The sequence below is a fragment of the Onychomys torridus genome, chromosome 10 (genome assembly GCF_903995425.1).
Source record: "Onychomys torridus chromosome 10, mOncTor1.1, whole genome shotgun sequence".
Lineage (NCBI taxonomy): Eukaryota > Metazoa > Chordata > Mammalia > Rodentia > Cricetidae > Onychomys > Onychomys torridus.
In genome coordinates, this window is record NC_050452.1 from 42579675 (window position 1) to 42597358 (window position 17684).

General features: G+C 46.0%; 1 protein-coding gene across 1 annotated transcript in view; it reads left to right on the top strand.

Moving 5' to 3' along the window:
* The window catches only part of Bend4 (BEN domain containing 4), a 32445-nt gene extending 20714 nt beyond the window's left edge, over nucleotides 1-11731 (top strand). The window contains exons 4-5 of the mRNA XM_036201260.1: nucleotides 3835-4075; nucleotides 5759-11731. Of these exons, the coding sequence (XP_036057153.1) occupies nucleotides 3835-4075; nucleotides 5759-5979 (462 nt within the window). The 3' untranslated portion in view covers nucleotides 5980-11731. The remainder of the gene's footprint in view (nucleotides 1-3834; nucleotides 4076-5758) is intronic.
* Nucleotides 11732-17684: the final 5953 nt, after the last annotated feature.

The window sequence follows — 17684 nt, forward strand, 5'->3', positions numbered from 1 at the left end:
GGTGGGGAGTCGTTTAAAGAAAACCCCAACATCGAACCGTTCCCTCCACGTGTATAGGCATAAAAGTGCACGCATACCCCCCACAAGTAGATAAGGACAAAGATTGTGTTTCCCTTGGATAAGGCCATTTAAACCTCATTGCCTGTCATCATCATTATTACTATACTGTTTTTATTGTCATCTCGGGCACCTGAGAATTTTCTCATTTTTATTATTTATCACATTTTATCCCTTTTAACTATGCTAAAACAGCATTATAACTCTCATCCATAACCCACAGGGCATCCCAGGTTGTGTTTGGGGCTATAAATTACTGGTTCTCTTTCTTCTGTTTCTTGATGAAAATTACCTCCAAATGGTAATTCTGCATTTTATGAGATCTATGTTTTATGTTGAGCTGCTGTGGTTTGGAGTTGCACAGGACTCTGCTATGATTTTCTCAAAGATTTGAAAAAGTACCTGTCTTGGATTGCCGGGTCCCTAATCACAAACACCCTCATCTTGAAATGGACACAGTTTAGGGGCACAGCTCAGTATTAAGGGATGAGTGAAAAACTCAGCCTTCCCCCATCCCACCTCACTAAGAATTGTGACTCTTTGGGAAAGGATACAACCTTGGTAAAGCAGCCACAACTTTTCCTTTCAGGTAAGCACCCCAACCCCAGGGAAACAGGTATATTAGGATGATGATAGTGATGGTGGTGGTGATGGTGATGATGGTGATGAAGATGGTGGTGGTGATGGTGATGATGATGATGATGATGATAGTGATGGTGGTGGTGGTGTGATGATGGTGGTGATGGTGGTGGTGATGATGGTGGTGATGGTGATGATGGTGGTGGTGGTGATGGTGATGATGGTGATGGTGGTGGTGGTGATGAAGATGATGATGATGATGGTGGTGGTGATGGTGATGATGGTGGTGATGATGGTGGTGGTGGTGATGATGATGGTAGTGATGGTGGTGATGATGATGATGATGGTGGTGGTGGTGGTGGTGATGATGATGATGATGGTGATGGTGGTGGTGGTGGTGGTGATGATGATGATGATGGTGGTGGTGGTGATGATGGTGGTGGTGGTGATGATGGTGGTGGTGGTGATGATGGTGGTGGTGGTGATGATGATGGTAGTGATGGTGGTGGTGGTGATGGATGGTGATGATGATGATGATGGAAAACAGTTCAAGAAGTAGCTGTGGAGTTTTCTTCTGTAGTTAATGATGAATGTGTCCACAGGATCTGAAAGATGAGGGGTTTTGATTTTTTTAACCTTCATTTTTATTTTTCATGTGTGGGTATTTTGCCTGCATATGTCTGTGCATTGTGTGCATACAGGGCCCCTAGAGGCCAGAAGAGGGCATTGGATTCCCTGGGACTGGATGCTTGGGAGCCACCATGTGGGTACTGGGAATTGAACCCAGGTCCTGTGAAAGAGCAGCCACTGCTCTGAACCACTGGGCCATCTCTCCAGCCCCTGGCTTTAAATTCTTAACCACAGCCACTGTTGCCAGGCATCGGCTTTGTGCCGGTCACGTCACTAATCCTTGGGCCACGTCACTCCCTTGACCAGTGTTCTGCACCTGCTTCGTGACTCAGAGTAGTTACTGCATGGAGCACCCAGGTCCCGGCCCTCGGAGTCTGTGGTGGGAGATGAATGGACACCTCAACAGAACCTGGGGATCTGCAATTGTCTCTTTGTCTTCTTATCTCTTTTGAGACAGGATCTCACTCTGTTCCTAAAACTGTCCTAGAGTTCACTATATAGCTGAAACTGGCCTTGAACTCTGAACAGATCCCCTGCCTCAGAATGTAGAGTGCTTGGGTTACAGAGGTGAATGGCCATCATGCTTGGTGAATATGGTATTGTTGGCCCTCTTTTGACAGTAAAGAACTAAAGTCGAGAAGTCTCTCCGAGGCTGAACCCATGGCCCAACTTTATAATTGCGTTGTTTGGGTTTGGTTCCATTAATGGGTTTTTGTTTTCACCTGTGTATGTGGACCACGTGTTTACCTAGTCCCCTCAGGCCCTGGGACTAGAGTTACAAATGGTTATGAGTTGCCATGTGAAGAGCAATCAGTATTCTTAACATTAGAGCCATCTCTCCAGTGCCGATCCCTCCCTGCCCTTCCTCCACTCTGATTGCACTGCCTGGGGCTGTGCCTTAGACTATGGTTAATTGTTCAGTAAATGGTGCAGCTGTTATTGTTAGTAAAGGACTTCTGTAAAAACGCTTTACAAGAGTGGTTCTGGGCCAGTTGGGAGTCCACCCACCTCAAACTCTGCCAACTGCCTGGGTGGAAAGGTCGTTTGCTGGAGATCCACTTCCTCTGTCCATGAGGAGCAGTGGATTATTTTCCCTTCTGCCATGCAGCTCACCACCCTTTCCCCCAAGTAGGACTCTGTACAGGCTGGCTAACCACATTGCTGGCCTGGCTCCCCCATTCCTTCATGCACCACCCAAGACACTGATGTTGACCTCTCACCTCCTCCTACTTAAGGGCAGCAGAAAGAACCCAAGAGCACTGGGCTCCTGATTTCTGATCACACATGTGCTCAAGGTCCCAGAGCCCAGGGTTTTGGATGCTACCACCTGTTGACTACCTATGGCCACTCCAACAAGTTCAGGTAGCTTTCTCAAAGTCAATAAATAAGCCATGGAACCCGGTTCATTTTAAAGCTAGCCTGTCTTCTAAATTCAGTGCACAAACCAGGACCTCAGCTGCCTTCCTTAAAGGAAACCAAGTCCCACTGTCACTGTCAGGAAAAGGCTAAAGAGATGAGTTTCTGTGTGCACTGTCCAGTGACTGCTTCCAAGTCAGATGCAGTCCTTGCTGTCCTGCTCTGGCTTTCTTCCCAATACCTGCTCCGTGCTTAACTAAGCAAGCAGTTTTTGAAATAAAACCCTGTCAGACCCAAACACTATGAAATTTATAACCTGCAGTAAATTTTCAGACTTGTAAAACTGAATGAGTTTCCCTTTTTTTTTTTTTAATTTTGTACACCTTAATTACTGGAGAAGAAGTATATTAAAACTGAGATCATGGGTTAATTAATTTGTCCTGGACTGTAGAATTTTATGGACAGCCAGAACTGAAGTAATGGTTGCGTGGGTGCAATTGACTAAACATGGCTTATAAATGTTACAGAAGTCCCCGTAATTAGTCCCACTGCAGCCATTTAGCTTGGGAATTTTACAGCAGACATAAATTATGAAGGTGAAAAGTAAGAAAATTTTTAGTTGACACATTGGCATTTGCAGAAGCTACAATTGGAGAAAAGCTGTTTTGCATTAATTTTTTCTTCCGGTTTCCTCCTTTTAAACCCACTCTTTCCATGTTTGCACCGTTACACAACGAAAACCGTGTGCTGGGTGCCTCAGACACAAGTAATGCCTATTAAAATCGACTACTCGGCACCGTTTCTCTAAGAAAGTAGCTGGCAGCCAGAGAATGCAGGGCCCGTTTGATCACACTCTTCAAAGTCATTTCTGCATATCTAATAGATTGAAAGGGAAAGTTACAGGTTATATTTAAAGAGTGCTCCCTGTCATTGGATCTTGACACATTTTAACCTACCTGTTAAAAGGCGAGTTATAAATAGCTCCTCTTTCAAAGGTGTTCATTATACCTCATTGGCTCTTGTTATAGAAAATGCAAATGTAATTTGAAAAGTGCCCGTTCTGAGCGTCAGCAATTACTTGTGCTCTTCAATGCCCGGTTCATTGTCGGCATAGCCACTTGCTTTAAAAGCATGTTTGCCTTTGAAATGGAGAGCATTTGGCTTCTGGCTGGCTGGCTCAGTAGGTAATGAGAAAATATTTTCCTTTTCCAGGGAAGCAAGCAGCTGCTGAACAACTACCCTGTCTACATAACGAGCAAACAGTGGGACGAGGCTGTAAATTCTTCCAAGAAAGATGGGAGACGGCTCCTTCGATACCTCATCAGATTTGTTTTCACAACCGATGAGCTTAAGTACTCATGCGGCCTTGGGAAAAGGAAAAGGTCAGTGCAGTCAGGAGAGACAGGTCCTGAAAGACGCCCTCTGGATCCAGTTAAAGTCACGTGCCTCCGAGGTACTGCATCCTTCCCCTCAGTGTCCATCATCCGTGACCCCATTTCACTGCATTGGCTGTGGCTCCCCACACAAGTGTGCAGCCCTTACTGTATTTTGATTTTTTTTTTTTTTTTAATCTTTGCACCAAGACCTTCTAAGCTTCATGTGGCCCATCTCCTTGGTGTTGAAAAGCTCTGTGAACAGCTCTTCCCTTTCGCCTTGTCTTCACATAATGGTACAGAGGCATCACATAGCACCTCATGTTTCACGCTTTCCGTTCAGATTTGCTTTGCTGCCGGAGAAGGCCACATTCAGCAAAACGAGTGTAGGGAGATAGGCACAGGGAGAGAAGATGTGCCATTTTGTAATTGGTAAAAGGATGTTTTGCTTCCATGGGCCATCATCTGGCTTGCTTCTTTAGTATACCAGAAGTAGACTTTACCCATAAACCCTTTTTAGGTTTAAAAAAAAAAAAAAAAAAAAGCGCGTCTATGTTAAAATTCTGCTTCGATGACACAGTTTTGTCAGTATTTTAGGTGACTGCTTTGGTCTCCCAAGTAGCAGGTCAGGCAAAGGTTGGGGAACTAGCAGTTGGTGGAACAGATTTCAGCCAACACAGACAAGTAGAAACATGATAGGACCACCAGGACACTGCCTGTCCTGCAACACAAAGCCAAAACACACCAGAAGCCCTTTCAGAGCTGAGTGCTCATGTTATTGACTAGAAAGACATGTCGATTTAGTCTGTATAGGAATCTAAATTTTTCCTCGTGAGAAAGTCACAGTTTATTAGGTAGGTAGGTGGGTGGGTGGGTGGGCAGCTAGGTAGGTAGGTATAGATCACTCTTAAGGCTTTAACGATTGGAAGGCTTGCCTCTACTCACCCGAGGACACAGCCTTCTCTCAGACATTGGAGCTCTGTAATATACGTGTAATATACACGTCCTGTTGGGAAGCAGCTGGGCATCTTTAGCTCACCCCACAGGTTCCTGTTCAGCAGGGACTGAGGGGTTGGTGCGTGCATGGCTCTCGGTCATCCTACATGACTCTTAGGCAAGTGCCCCATGCTTGGGGAAGTCACTGCCACGAGAAGACCACCATTAACTAGTGTCAGCACTGTAAAGCAATCCTGTGGGCGTGTAGGAAAATTCCACTTATTTAGTGTGACCAGCTGATGGAAATTTCTAGAATCTCTGTTATTTAGCTAATCAATCAAAATTCCCCTGATTCCCCAGCATCATCAAAGGTGGTAGAATTGCTCACTAAGAGGCAGTGTTGGGCTTGGGCTCCATACTTACTTGTGCAGCCAAAGTGATAAACTCCATCAACTAAATCCCTTCTGGGGAAATGGTTCTCAGTAGGTAAAATGCTTGCTGCACAAGCTTAAGGATCTGAGTTCATCCCCGGGATCCATATAAAAAGCTGGGCAAAGAGCAATTAAGGAAGACACCTTTGTTTTCACCAGCAGATATTCCCTAGCGGTCTAGGGTGGCTTTTGCTCTTACACAGGGGAGCACTGGCGGGCGGGCGTGCAGGGCGTGTTGGTAGGTTGGTTGGAGTGAGTGACATTGTCATGCATTGCATTGGCTCCCATGTAACTTGTCTGATAGTGCTTCTCATACAGGTTCTGCAGCCTTTCTGTCATCTGTCAACCAAACAGCCAGCTGTTTTCTTTCTTTTACTGTTGTTTGTATTCCCACAGAATTCATTAGGATGCACTGTACCTCCAACCCCGATTGGTGGATGCCCTCGGAGGAGCAAATAAACAAAGTGTTCAGCGATGCCGTGGGTCACGCCCGACAGGGGCGGGCGGTGGGGACTTTCCTGCATAACGGCGGCTCGTTTTATGAAGGAATGGATCACCAGGCTTCCCAAGATGAGGTCGTCTTCAACAAGAGTTCCCAGGATGGATCGGGGGACTAGCGGACAGAATCTTCCCACCCACGCAGCGGTGTTCTGTTTTGTTCTGTTTCAGAGTTCCAGTTGTGAATGTGCACTTCCTTGTTACCTTAGCGTCCAAAGCATGTTACTCTGTCATACTTCACAATTCTCGAGCTTAAGACTGTGACCCACTGCCACGGTTCCCAAATAGAAATCCACTTGGGGTCTTTGAGAAGTCTCTGGCACCTGCAGTAGATTTGGGGTGTATTGTATCACAGAGGCAAAGGTACAGTTGACATATAAAGTCTTTACTAGCTAGACACTGAGGATGTCTTCTGTCCCGAGTCTTCAGGTCAGCCTGGCCTCCTGAGCAGAGCTGGTCTCCTGGGAAGGTTCAGTTAGTGTTCCTGCACATGGGTCGAAGGGAAGACACAGAGTTGTTTTAAGGGACAAGCAACAAGCATTTTCTTACTTAGTTCAAGTAAATCTTGTTTCAATTTTCCAAAGACACAGGATTGGTGACACTGTAAGCTTCCATATATTACAGACTTAGTGATTAGAAGCCAGAGAACAGAGGCCATGTCTGTGGATGGTTAAGTGGAGGTCAGCTATTTTTCTGTTATCTTATAGACAAAACTCACTGTGTTGATCAGAAAGGCAGCCTGGTTTCTGTGGTTTGCAAGCAGATTTTCTTTATATCTTTAGGAAACATCCAAAGGCTCTAAAGCATTTTCCAATGCCTCGTTTCTTAAGTTCCTTGATGCACAGCTTCCATAGCCTTAAGTCATTCTTTGTCGACGAAATGCCAGGGTAGCGGCGGGTTCAGTGAGGATGCGCACTAGCTAGCTGTTTGGTACGATCAAGCACAGGGCATAACTGATAGCATCTGCTGCTGATCCAGGGTCTGGCATTGTGGACATGCAGCTTCAAGGCCGCTCTGACAACTGTGCTATGGCTTGTCAGGGATTTCTCTGAAACTTGAGGACCTTTCTGGACTGAGTGGCGCTTTAGAACATGTGGAACTTCTGTTTCCATTGTCATGGATGAAAACGCTTCGTCCAGCTGTGCCTCTCCTCTCCCTACAAGTCCTCTGCAGCCTAAGCTCTGAGTTACTGTTCTGCTTCCCTGGTTAGTCTGTGCAAATGTATGTGAGGTTAGCGGTACCCTGGGCACCACTTCCCAGCAAAGGCTACAGAGGTGCTATAAAATCCTTTCTGATAAGGATTCAGCTTTGGACATGAGAGACTCACTTTACCAAACAAGTCAAGATTAATGTTCTTTATGGACCCAGGAGCTAAATGGGCAGCATTCACTGAAGATTGTGGATGTCATCTACAAACACAGTGAACGGCTTTGAAAATGGGGTAGAAATCCAGTCTGTATCCATTTAGAAAAGGACTTTTGGTGAGGCTGTTTTCGCCGAAATCAATCACATATCTCTTATATTCAATATTTAGCATCAGATTTTGAACAAATCAGCTGAGCAGTTTAGAAACTGAGTAAGTGAGCTGTCATTTACAGTGGATGAGAGCAGTGTCTTTGGCTGTCCAAGAGAAGGGGGTCTTTCTTAATGTGTGATCAGAGGTCTGGGAAATCTGTCCTAGGAAACTCCCAATGCCATAAAGCCTTGGGGGAGGCCGCTATCACCTCATCTGCCTTCCCATCACCCCTTTGCACTGGCCTTCGGTTCCTCTTCCTCCTGGGTACGTGGTCCTTGCTACAGCAGGCATGGTTAGCAGCTGCTTTTAAGGACTGCAGACTTGCAGGCTGTGTCTTTCCCCTGTGAGTTTGAGGAGTCTACACACACCTTCTGTGCACCATCTTGGAGCCTGCTGTGGTGCAGGTTGTCACTACAGGTGACAGGAGCATTTGGGGCACCTCTGAGCCTTTGTCTCACCGCAGCTGTGGGCAGGGACAGGAACCTCCAGAGAGGCTGTTGTTTCTGCCCCTTGAAAGGGCACCCTTGCTGCTAGGCTGGCCTCCACCCTTGCTCCTGAGCCACTTCGTTCTCCCAGTGAATGTTCTGTCAGCATTTGCACAAGTAACCAGTTCTAAAACAGCGGCATGATGCTGGCCATTGTGCACGAGGACACTAAGAACCACAGCGCTGGCCTCCTCGGCATCTGCAGCCAGTTTCCATGTGTACCCTGGGCCCAGGACCTGCAGTCTTCAGCCCCAGTCTGGTGTCTGTTTTTCCTGCCTTTCTCTATGCGATTGCTGTTTTCTTTACTTTAGTTCACTGCCTGATACCAACAGGTGGTCCCTTAGGCCTGTCTCAGTACTCTGCTGGCTTCTTCCATTTAAGGCTGGGGTGCTTGCTACTCAGGTCATAGTGGTTTCCTGGGTGGTCACCTGGGTGTTAAATCAGCCTGCAAAAGGTGCCATCTCTGGCAGGCATTCAGAACTCACCCTGGATCATCAGGCTGCCCTCGTCTCTCCACAAGCCTTTGATTTAGTGTTTGGAGGTCTGAGGATGTGGTCTGTTAACTTGCTTTGATTTCCCACATCATTCTGGCAGTCAGACACATTGCTCTCCTCCCAACACAAAACTTAGTCCTCTGTCAACTCTTAGAATGACCCTGAGTCATTTAGTGTTGGTTTGAAGGAGACTTGAGTTAAAAACAGCTCAGGATGCAGCTGTGCCGTGTCATTGGTGAGAAAAATGTGATTGCCAGGCTGGCGTGACTAAATGTGACGTTTTCTGTCAGTGATTAGGTAGGTCCAGTATCGCGGCTATCAGAAGCTCCGTAGTTAACAGTGACATCGTCCTGGTGTAGTCTTCATTTTCCAAATTAAAATGCCTGCTTCTCGGTGATTGATGCCCCAGACACAGGTCTTGCCAAGAGGAGGCTGACCCTGGGATGACCTGTCAGGGACTGGGACCAGGAACCTGTAGAGGGAGCAGTGTTCTACAAGGATTTGATAAGGTCACATGTCTCACCAGCCTATGTACTGGTCAGCCTCTCGTGGTATCAAAAAAAAAAAAAAAAAAGTTAAGCATTTCCATTTGTAGCTTTTCTTGCTTGAAAGTGTGTGTGCCAGGCCTTAAACCTGTTCCTCGTCCATCACAGCATTTGGGGGACTTTGACCATGTGTTTCATAAGGCTTCCTAAGAAGGTAGCAGAGAGCGTAGGAGTACGAGAGTGCTGTCATCTCTTGGTCAGGTGTAGAGGGATGCATGTCACCACACGTAGCTGTAGTCAGTGGGTGGTTCGTGTGTCATCCCTGACCCTGTCGGGATGATAAAGAGACGTGATTACAATTGTATTTGACACAGCTACTCCACATGGTGTCAGGTTATGGTCACTGATAGCAATAGGACTTTATTATTACTCAGTCCAGTAGTGATTCTTGAAATATTAGATGTTTACACAAAATCTAACAATAACTCAAACTTAGGAATCTGCAGGCTTGTGGTTTCTGCATATCTCTGCCATGTAATGGCTTGTGCCTCTTTTCTGCAACTGTAAGTGGATGGAGCTCCATGGGAAGATGTGAACCACGTCCAGAACACAAGCATTCACTCATTTTGAGTTCTGTTTCTTTCTTTGTTTCTTTTTGGTGAAGGGGGTTAAACATTCAGTATGTGTGCTAATCTAACCCTGACACCCACTGACTACCTCCTTAGTTTCTGTATAGACCAGTTATCTTTTTTGGTTTAAAGGTCCTTTTTTGGTGACTTCTAAAAAAGGTTTTAAATGTATAGTTCCCTCAGTCAGTGCTGTTCCATCTCACAGTACAGGTCTGTGTTCATTTGTGACCGCTTTCACATGTGAATTTGGAGAACTGGAATAGAAAGTGGTTTTGCACATGCGGAGTGAGTCTTGCTGGTATGTGTTTATTGTGGTGACACTTGCCAAAGCTGCTTGGCAAACACGTCAAGAGGGATGCTTGAGTCATAGCTCTAATGCAAATGTGTCGAAACAGCAGTGTGTATTATTATGATGTATTTTTGTAAACACAGTGGTGACTTCTTTCAGTCATATAAGTACTGGATAAAAATAACACTTGAAACACTGGAGGAAAATGTCACTTAGCTGATCACAAAGCTACTTGCATTATCAGCCAGGGGGCGAGAGAGAGAGAGAGTGAGTGTGTGTGTGTGTGTGTGTGTGTGTGTGTGTGTGTGTGTGTGTGTTTGTTTATAGGAGAGGGAAGAATTGACATCAGCAATGTGGAGGACAAAAATAATACCCATCACCGCTTTTTTAAAAGTGACTTTAAAACTTTAGCTGATGCATTTACACATTAGAGGCCTCTTGCACTCTCCATAGTATATTGAATTTGGGGAAATATTGAGAACTGGAATTCTCACATTTAGTGACTGGCTTTGTCAGCCTTGACTACTGAAGGCAGTAAATTACCAAAAACTTTGCTTCTGAGCTTCCATGGCTACTGTAAGGGCTGTGCTTTTATTGAATCACAGTTTCCCAAATTGCAACGAAAGTACATCTGCTAGTGAGACCCATTCTCCAACCTGGGTCACTAAATAGTAGCACCAGTGCAGGTGGCCTGATGCGCCTCCGCATGTTGGTCCCATTGGAAATCACTCCCATGGCAATAGTTAACTACAGCGACCTAAGTATAACTCTTGGTTTCCTGTGTGCTAGTAGCTTCGATAAGCACTTTAATGCATCCTTCCTCATTACCTGCACAGCTGCCCAGGGTGCTCACTGGAGGTCACTTTGAGCTCAGTAAGCAGAATGGCCCTTTCTGTTTGCCCTCATCAAGCATAGCTTTCAACGTGTGCCAACACTTTGGAGTGAACTTTTTTCCCTGATGCTATCGAGGAAAAGCTGGTGTTTATATTACTAAATCTACACTGGAAGTATGCAGGTGCTTAAATAACAAGTATGTGGATCCCAGGCCTCCACGAGTTGTGGCCGGGGTGACATCCTGTGAGGGAGACCAGAAACCTAAAGGAAATGGGCACATCAGAAGTCTGGCTCCCTTCCACAGGTGTTCTAGGTTCCCCATACAAACTAGTGCATCTCGGGGAGCACCTGGTGATGGCCCTGGGTATCAGCCAGCGTTCCCATCTCTGTGTGGCTGGTTCCGCAGCCTCCTGGGGACACTGGGTGATTCCGTGGGACGGGCGGCTGTAACTGACGATGTCACTGTGAGAACCGTAGAGGAGACCGTCAGGAATCTAGTGACCTGTTGCTTTTGTCCCTGTAGTTTTAGCTTTAACATCCTCTGAGAGCATGCCAAAGCCACGAGGGGCCTGGCTTCTGCCTCTTGGGAGCAAGGCCTACTGGAGGGAGTCAGGGACCTGGTCACTCACTGTCCAGCCTGAACCTGCCCAGGCTAATCCTCGCCTCCATATTGCTCTCTGCAGAATGGCGTGTAGCAGCTAACCCGGGGCCAGTTGCCTTTACTGTTTTCTATGATGAATACTTGTGGAGAAACTGTGACAAATCCATTGATCCTAATATTTTTATTGTTGGAGTCTTGTGGCTTCTCTGAATAATTTCTATTGGATTGTACTGTGTAGAATTCATACACACTAGGGATATGTTAATAAAGCTCAAAATGCATAGTATAATATAGAATAGCAAAAATTTTTTGTGAACAATTTATATAGAAGAGTAAGTTGTTTTTTAAGTGTTAGGCCATTTCTTTTAGGAACCGAAAATGTTATAAGAGTTTTTTAAGCATTCAATATTTTTAATTATAAGAGACATTTGTTACTAGAGATGATTATTTCAGGTGTTCTAATTGGAATATTGATTTTCTTACCTCATATACCTCTAGAATGCCACATGTTCTGTTGGGGATAAAATTGCACAATAAATGTCAGGTTATCTGTTGATGTTTTAACTTGCTTTTTTTCCCTCTTTTTGGCTGTGTGTGCATAATATGTTTGCATGTGTGTAGGCATCCTCATGTGTGTGGGCATGTGTGCACATTGTATGTGCCTCAAGAATCCTCCTCTGGGTCTCTTCCATATTATTTTTGAGGCAAGGTTTCACAGTCAATCGCAGAGCACATCGATAAGGCCTGCCTGCTGGCCGTTGCTGTAGGCATCCCCTACCCCCTGCCTTCCAGACCTGGAACTACAGGCAAGCCACCACACACACAGCATTTGTGTGGAGGTCTGGGGAACTAAACCCAGATCCCTCTGCTTGAACGGCAAGGGTTTCGGCCACTGAGCCATTTCCCCAGCCCCTGGCTTGCTGTTCACCTCTTCTGACGGTTCATTTTGTTTTGTTCTAAATGTCCCTGGTTGCCTGTTGAGAGTCCTTTCCCCCTGAAGCTAAGGTGCTCCTGCTTGTCTCTAAATGCAAGGAATGTCCTATGCTGAACATGGATAAAAGCCAGCAGGAGGGCTTGGTGGGTAGGGTAAAGATGACTACGGCCAAGCCTAAAAACCTCCAGTTTGCTTCTCTAGACCTGCGTGAAGACCCGCATATGGTCTCTATCCCCCCGCCCTCCATGTATACCACACACATTAAATAAATAAACAAACAAACGTCATTTTATAAAGTCCTCTAGTCTGTTATGCCAGGGAAGTAACCAGAAATTCATTTGACCTAGTAAGTGGGGGGCAGGGAGGAAGTGACACGTGTGATTAGAAAGAACACGTGCTATCAGGAAGCCCGCAGAGCTGAAACTCACAACTCCGAATCTGCGGATATGGCCTGTGTGTGGCATTTGAACAGTGCGTGGAGCACAGAAGCAAATTGGCCGTGGGACATGGTTATGGCTTCCCCCTTCCCCTAATTACTGCAGAAAGTATGCCTGGCAACCATTACAGAAATGCAAGATTGAACAAATGTTACTTCATGAGCTGGATTACGTCAAAAGCTGAAGTTTCATTTTCAAGGAAATACGAAGGTCTTTTATTTTTGCCCTGAAGGTTCAAAATTTTAGCCAATAATTTTGTCTGAAAAACAATGCTTCAGTCAAAGTAATTTTGGTCAGAATTAGAACATGGGTCAAAATGGAGTGAACGTTGCTCTCTAGCACTGAAAGATGGAATATAACGGCACATCCAGGATAAACCTGATTAAAAGAAAATATCAGGTTACAGGTTTTAAAATCCAGTACAAATACGAGTTATTTCTATGCACAAGCAATAAGCAGTCTAAGAAGAAAATGAAGCAATTCCCCTTATAGTAGCAGCAGAAGAATAGTATACTTGAAACAAAATGAATTCCAAACACGCCAGGTGGTGGTGGTGCACACCTTTAATCCCAACACTCGGGAGGCAGAGGCAGGCAGATCTCTGTGAGTTCGAGGCCAGCCTGTTCTACAGATCAAGATCCAGGACAGGCACCAAAACTACACAGAGAAACACTATCTCAAAAACAGAAAACAAAAAACAAAAAACAAACAAAAAAAAATTCTGAATGCTGCAAACTAGAAAACAGGAAACTTTAGGACTTAACGATGGAAAGTTTAATAAAGGAGTGGACTGTTAGGATGCAGTGATCCCAACTCTGGTTGGCAAGTAGCAGGCAGCTGCTGCCAGGCTAACTGCCAAGGGGTCCTAGGATTCATGGGAACAGAAAGTCGTCCCCCCCCCCCATACCCAACAGGATGGTAATTGTCAATGTGTTGAAATGGTTCCTTAGAGGAAGAAGAGCCATAAGCAAGTGACATGAACAAACAGGATAGCCACCTCCTGCAGAGATGAATTGGGATCCCAGTATCTAACCCCTGGAGGGGAGCTCAGAACTCCCTGCAAGGGCATGTCCAGAAATTAGTCTCCTTGGTGTTTCTAGCTGATAGTAACCATCACAGAACCCAAGAAAATCAAAGTAGGTTCACAAGTGTTCAAAGTCTTCCGTATGCCCTGGTTAAAAGCAGAAATAATGCTAACTCCCAAGTGACGCGGTAAATGTGTGTATCTCCTTACACTGACTGTTAGTTAAGGGCTGAGCACTGACAGCACTGTACGACATGGATAAACAAACCTTCAAAATACAGTAAGGGAGCAAAGCCAGACACAAAAGACCAGCTATTACACAATTACACTTCCATGAAATGCCCAGGATAGTCAAATTTCCAGACAGGCACAGCTTAGCGCTTCTCAGGACACCATTGGCCCAATTAAGGAACCCGATGTAATACAGTCCCTTTGAAATTGGTTATGCACTCACACAGCGTATTTGTCCAGACCCTGATATGCCTCAGTAGTGGCCTACCCAGTTCTTGGCAAACTGTGGTGTAAGCCAATGGCTGGGTAACTGTTAAGAATATGAGGATCTACTAATGAGGACTCGTTCCACTGGTAACTTGTTTCCAAAGGTGAAATTGTCCTGAGAAGGGGACATGAGTCATAAAAGGCTGTGACTGTCAGAGACAAGATAAGTTTGACCAACATGGCCACAGCCCGGTCACTTACAGCATTGCTTCCTGTATCGTTTGGTGTGCTACCAAATGCTAGCTGGGTCACTTTCTCCTCACCTTTCTCTCTCCACTTTAAAATCTGGTGGTCAGCTGGGAGGTGGTGGTGCACGCCTTTAATCCCAGCACTCAGGAGGCAGAGCCGGGCGGATCTCTGTGAGTTCGAGGCCAGCCTGGGCTACCAAGTGAGTTCCAGGAAAGGTGCAAAGCTACACAGAGAAACCCTGTCTTGAAGGAAAAAAAAATCTGTTGGTCAGATCTCACCTAGCCTGTCTTAGTGATACCTAACACCTGGTGTTCAGCCGGCAGCTGCAGAGAACATTTGAATAGAGGGTGAGCGCAGGGTGACCCGAAACTCCTCAAAACTCACTGGCCAGACTGGGAGGGTACTGGCAGCTGGAAGGGGCGAGGCTGGCAGTGGGGCTGAAATTGTAGAGGGCCCCCCCGCTAGGACATCCGATCTCCATGCCATCCCAGGAGGAGCACGGCGGGAAAGGAGCCAGATGGGGGATCAACTTGCAACCACCCTTTTCTTCCCATCTCTAATTGAACACACTGGAAACGGGTGATGGGAACAGCCCACTGTATCCAGCCAGCGCCCCACCCTCCCTGTGCCCGCCCCAACACAGTGAGGCGGAGAAGAGAGAAGACACAGAGAAGGGGCAAAGCAGGGGACTCAAAGGTTTCTGCACCTGAGAGTCGCTTGGCCTTTAGTCATTGGAATGGTTGACTTTTCTGGATCATTGGGTTAAGGATTCTATGACCTTCCTTCAGTCTTCCTAATCCATGTCCCGGTCCCATTGTGTGGAAGCTGGCGCTTAGAGGACCTCTAGTGTGCAGAGGTAGGAGACTGAATCCGCTTGGCTGCTTTTGGCCTCTCAGTCCTCAAGGATGTTCTCTTTAAGACTTTCATCTCTTGAGGTGAGGGTGTGGTGATTATGAGGCTGGTGACACAATACCTACCTGTAAGTCTCCCCAGCTCTGCTGATCCAACAGGAATGCATCTTTCTCTGTGACCTCAAGGCTGGGCCTCAAAATCCCAAACATGTGTATTAGTATTGGGGAGGTTACTGTTCATAGACAGTCTGTGTTCATACCAGGAGGCCAAGGAAAGAAGTGGCCTTCATGTTTGGAGTGGTTTGAGAGAAAATGGTCCCCAAAGGGAGCGGCACTATGAGGAGGTGTGGCCTTGTTAGAGGAAGTGTGTCACTGTGGGGGCGGGCTTTGAGGTCTCATATGCTAAAGCCACCCCGAGTGTCTCAGACCACTTCCTGTTACCTGCATATCAAGATGTAGGACGCTCAGCTCCAGCACCATGTCTGCCTGCATGCCACCATGTCCCACCATGATGATAATGGTCTGAACCTCTGAACTGTAAGCCGCCACCCCAATTAAATGTTTTCTTTTCTAATATGCCATACAAGATGGTGAGACCCTGCCTTTAGGGGTTTGTGGGTGGGACAGAACCAAGTTTGGTTCCTAGTACCCACACCAGGCCACTCACGGTCACCTGTAACTCCAGCTCCAAAAGATCTGATATGCTCTGTGGGCACAGTACTCACTTTTACACACCCATTCATGGACACACTCATATACACATACTTTAAAATATATATATATATGTTTTTGTTGTTGTTGTTTTTTTTTTTGAGACAGGGTTTCTCTGTGTAGCTTTGGAACCTGTCCTGGAACTCACTCTGTAGCCCAGGCTGGCCTTGAACTCACAGAGATCTGCCTGCCTCTGCCTCCCGAGTGCTGGGATTAAAGCCGTGTGCCACCACTGCTAGACAAAAATAAAATATTTTTAAAGCTAAGCATGGGGGAGTATGCTTGTAATCTCAGCACTGGAGAGGCAAAGATAGTTGATCCCCGGGGCTTGCAGCGCAGCCTAATCTACTTGGCAAGCTCCAAGCCAGTGACAGACCCTGCCTGTCTCAAAGCAAGATGGCAGGCACCTGAGGAACATCATCTAAGGCTGACCTCTAGTCTCCACAGACAGGAACACATGCACACAAAACATCAGGCTTGCACTGTTTTGTCAATTAAAAATGCAAGTAAGTAAAGTTGTTATGGAAAGGGGGAAATGCTTACATCTTTGATTAATTAAGCGGGGTGGGATAAAACATGCCTGGAATAAAGTGCCTTAATCCTTGTACTTAACAGTTGTCAATGTTTAACAAATTGGGTTAAACCATGGTTTCCGGCCACAGCTTTGATGTCCACATTCATCCTCCTTTCACACACACTAAGGAATGGAGATTAATTTTGTTTCATGGCATTTCCCCTCCCTGTTCTTGGTATAAAAATAAATATTTGTCAAGACACAGGAATGTTTAAGAATCCCACTAATGCCGGGCGGTGGTGGCGCACGCCTTTATCCCCAGCACTCGGGAGGCAGAGCCAGGCAGATCTCTGTGAGTTCAAGGCCAGCCTGGTCTATAGATCCAGGAAAGGCACAAAGCTACACAGAGAAACCCTGTCTCGAAAACAAACAAACAAACAAACAAAGAATCCCGCTAATGAGGGACCAGGGTGCACTCAGAGTACTCACCCAGCATGCAAGGAGCCCTGGGTTTGAGTTCCAGCACTGTATACTCGGGGCTTCATGGTACATGCCTGCAATCTAGCACTCAGGAGGTGGAGGCAGGCAGATCACAAGCTCAGCATCCTCCTCCATCCATGGCGAGTTAGAGAACACGTGGGATGGAGTGGGTAGAAGCAGGAAGAACAAAACCAGTGGAACTGTACAATGGGCATTTCTTGTAGTCAGAGATTTAGTCTTATGGCATGTTTGCTTTCCAGCCAATTCTAGGGAAAAACTCAGATCTTACTGAGATGGGGAGCCAAGAGGTGCAGATGCCTGCTGTGTTTTCTAGTCTGTCTGTGCATCTATGGATGAGAACGTGTGAGTATATGGGTTTATGTGTCTGTATGTGGCTGCTTATCTGTCTGTGTGTGAGAATGTGTGTCTGCATGTATATTCGTTTATCTATGTGGGTGTGCATCTGTGTATCTGATGATGTGTGTCTATGTTATATATGAGAGTATTTAGGTGTGTAAATGTGTGTGTCTGGGTCTTGTGTGGGTGTGTGTGAGTGTGTCTATGTGTTTATATATGTGTCTGTCTGGTGTGGGTATGTGTCTGTATGTATCACTGTGACTATGTGTTTGAATGTGTGTCTATATCTATGTGTGTCTTGGTATGTATGTGTTTGTGTGTTTGTGTGAATGTATGTAAGTGCATCTTTATGTGGGTATGTCTATATTTGTGTGTCTGCACTCTGTGTGGTGGTATGTCTGACTGCACTGTGGTTGTGTGTGGGTGAGAGAGAGAGAGAGAGAGAGAGAGAGAGAGAGAGAGAGAGAGGCGGCAGTCTGTGTGTCTCTGTGTGGTG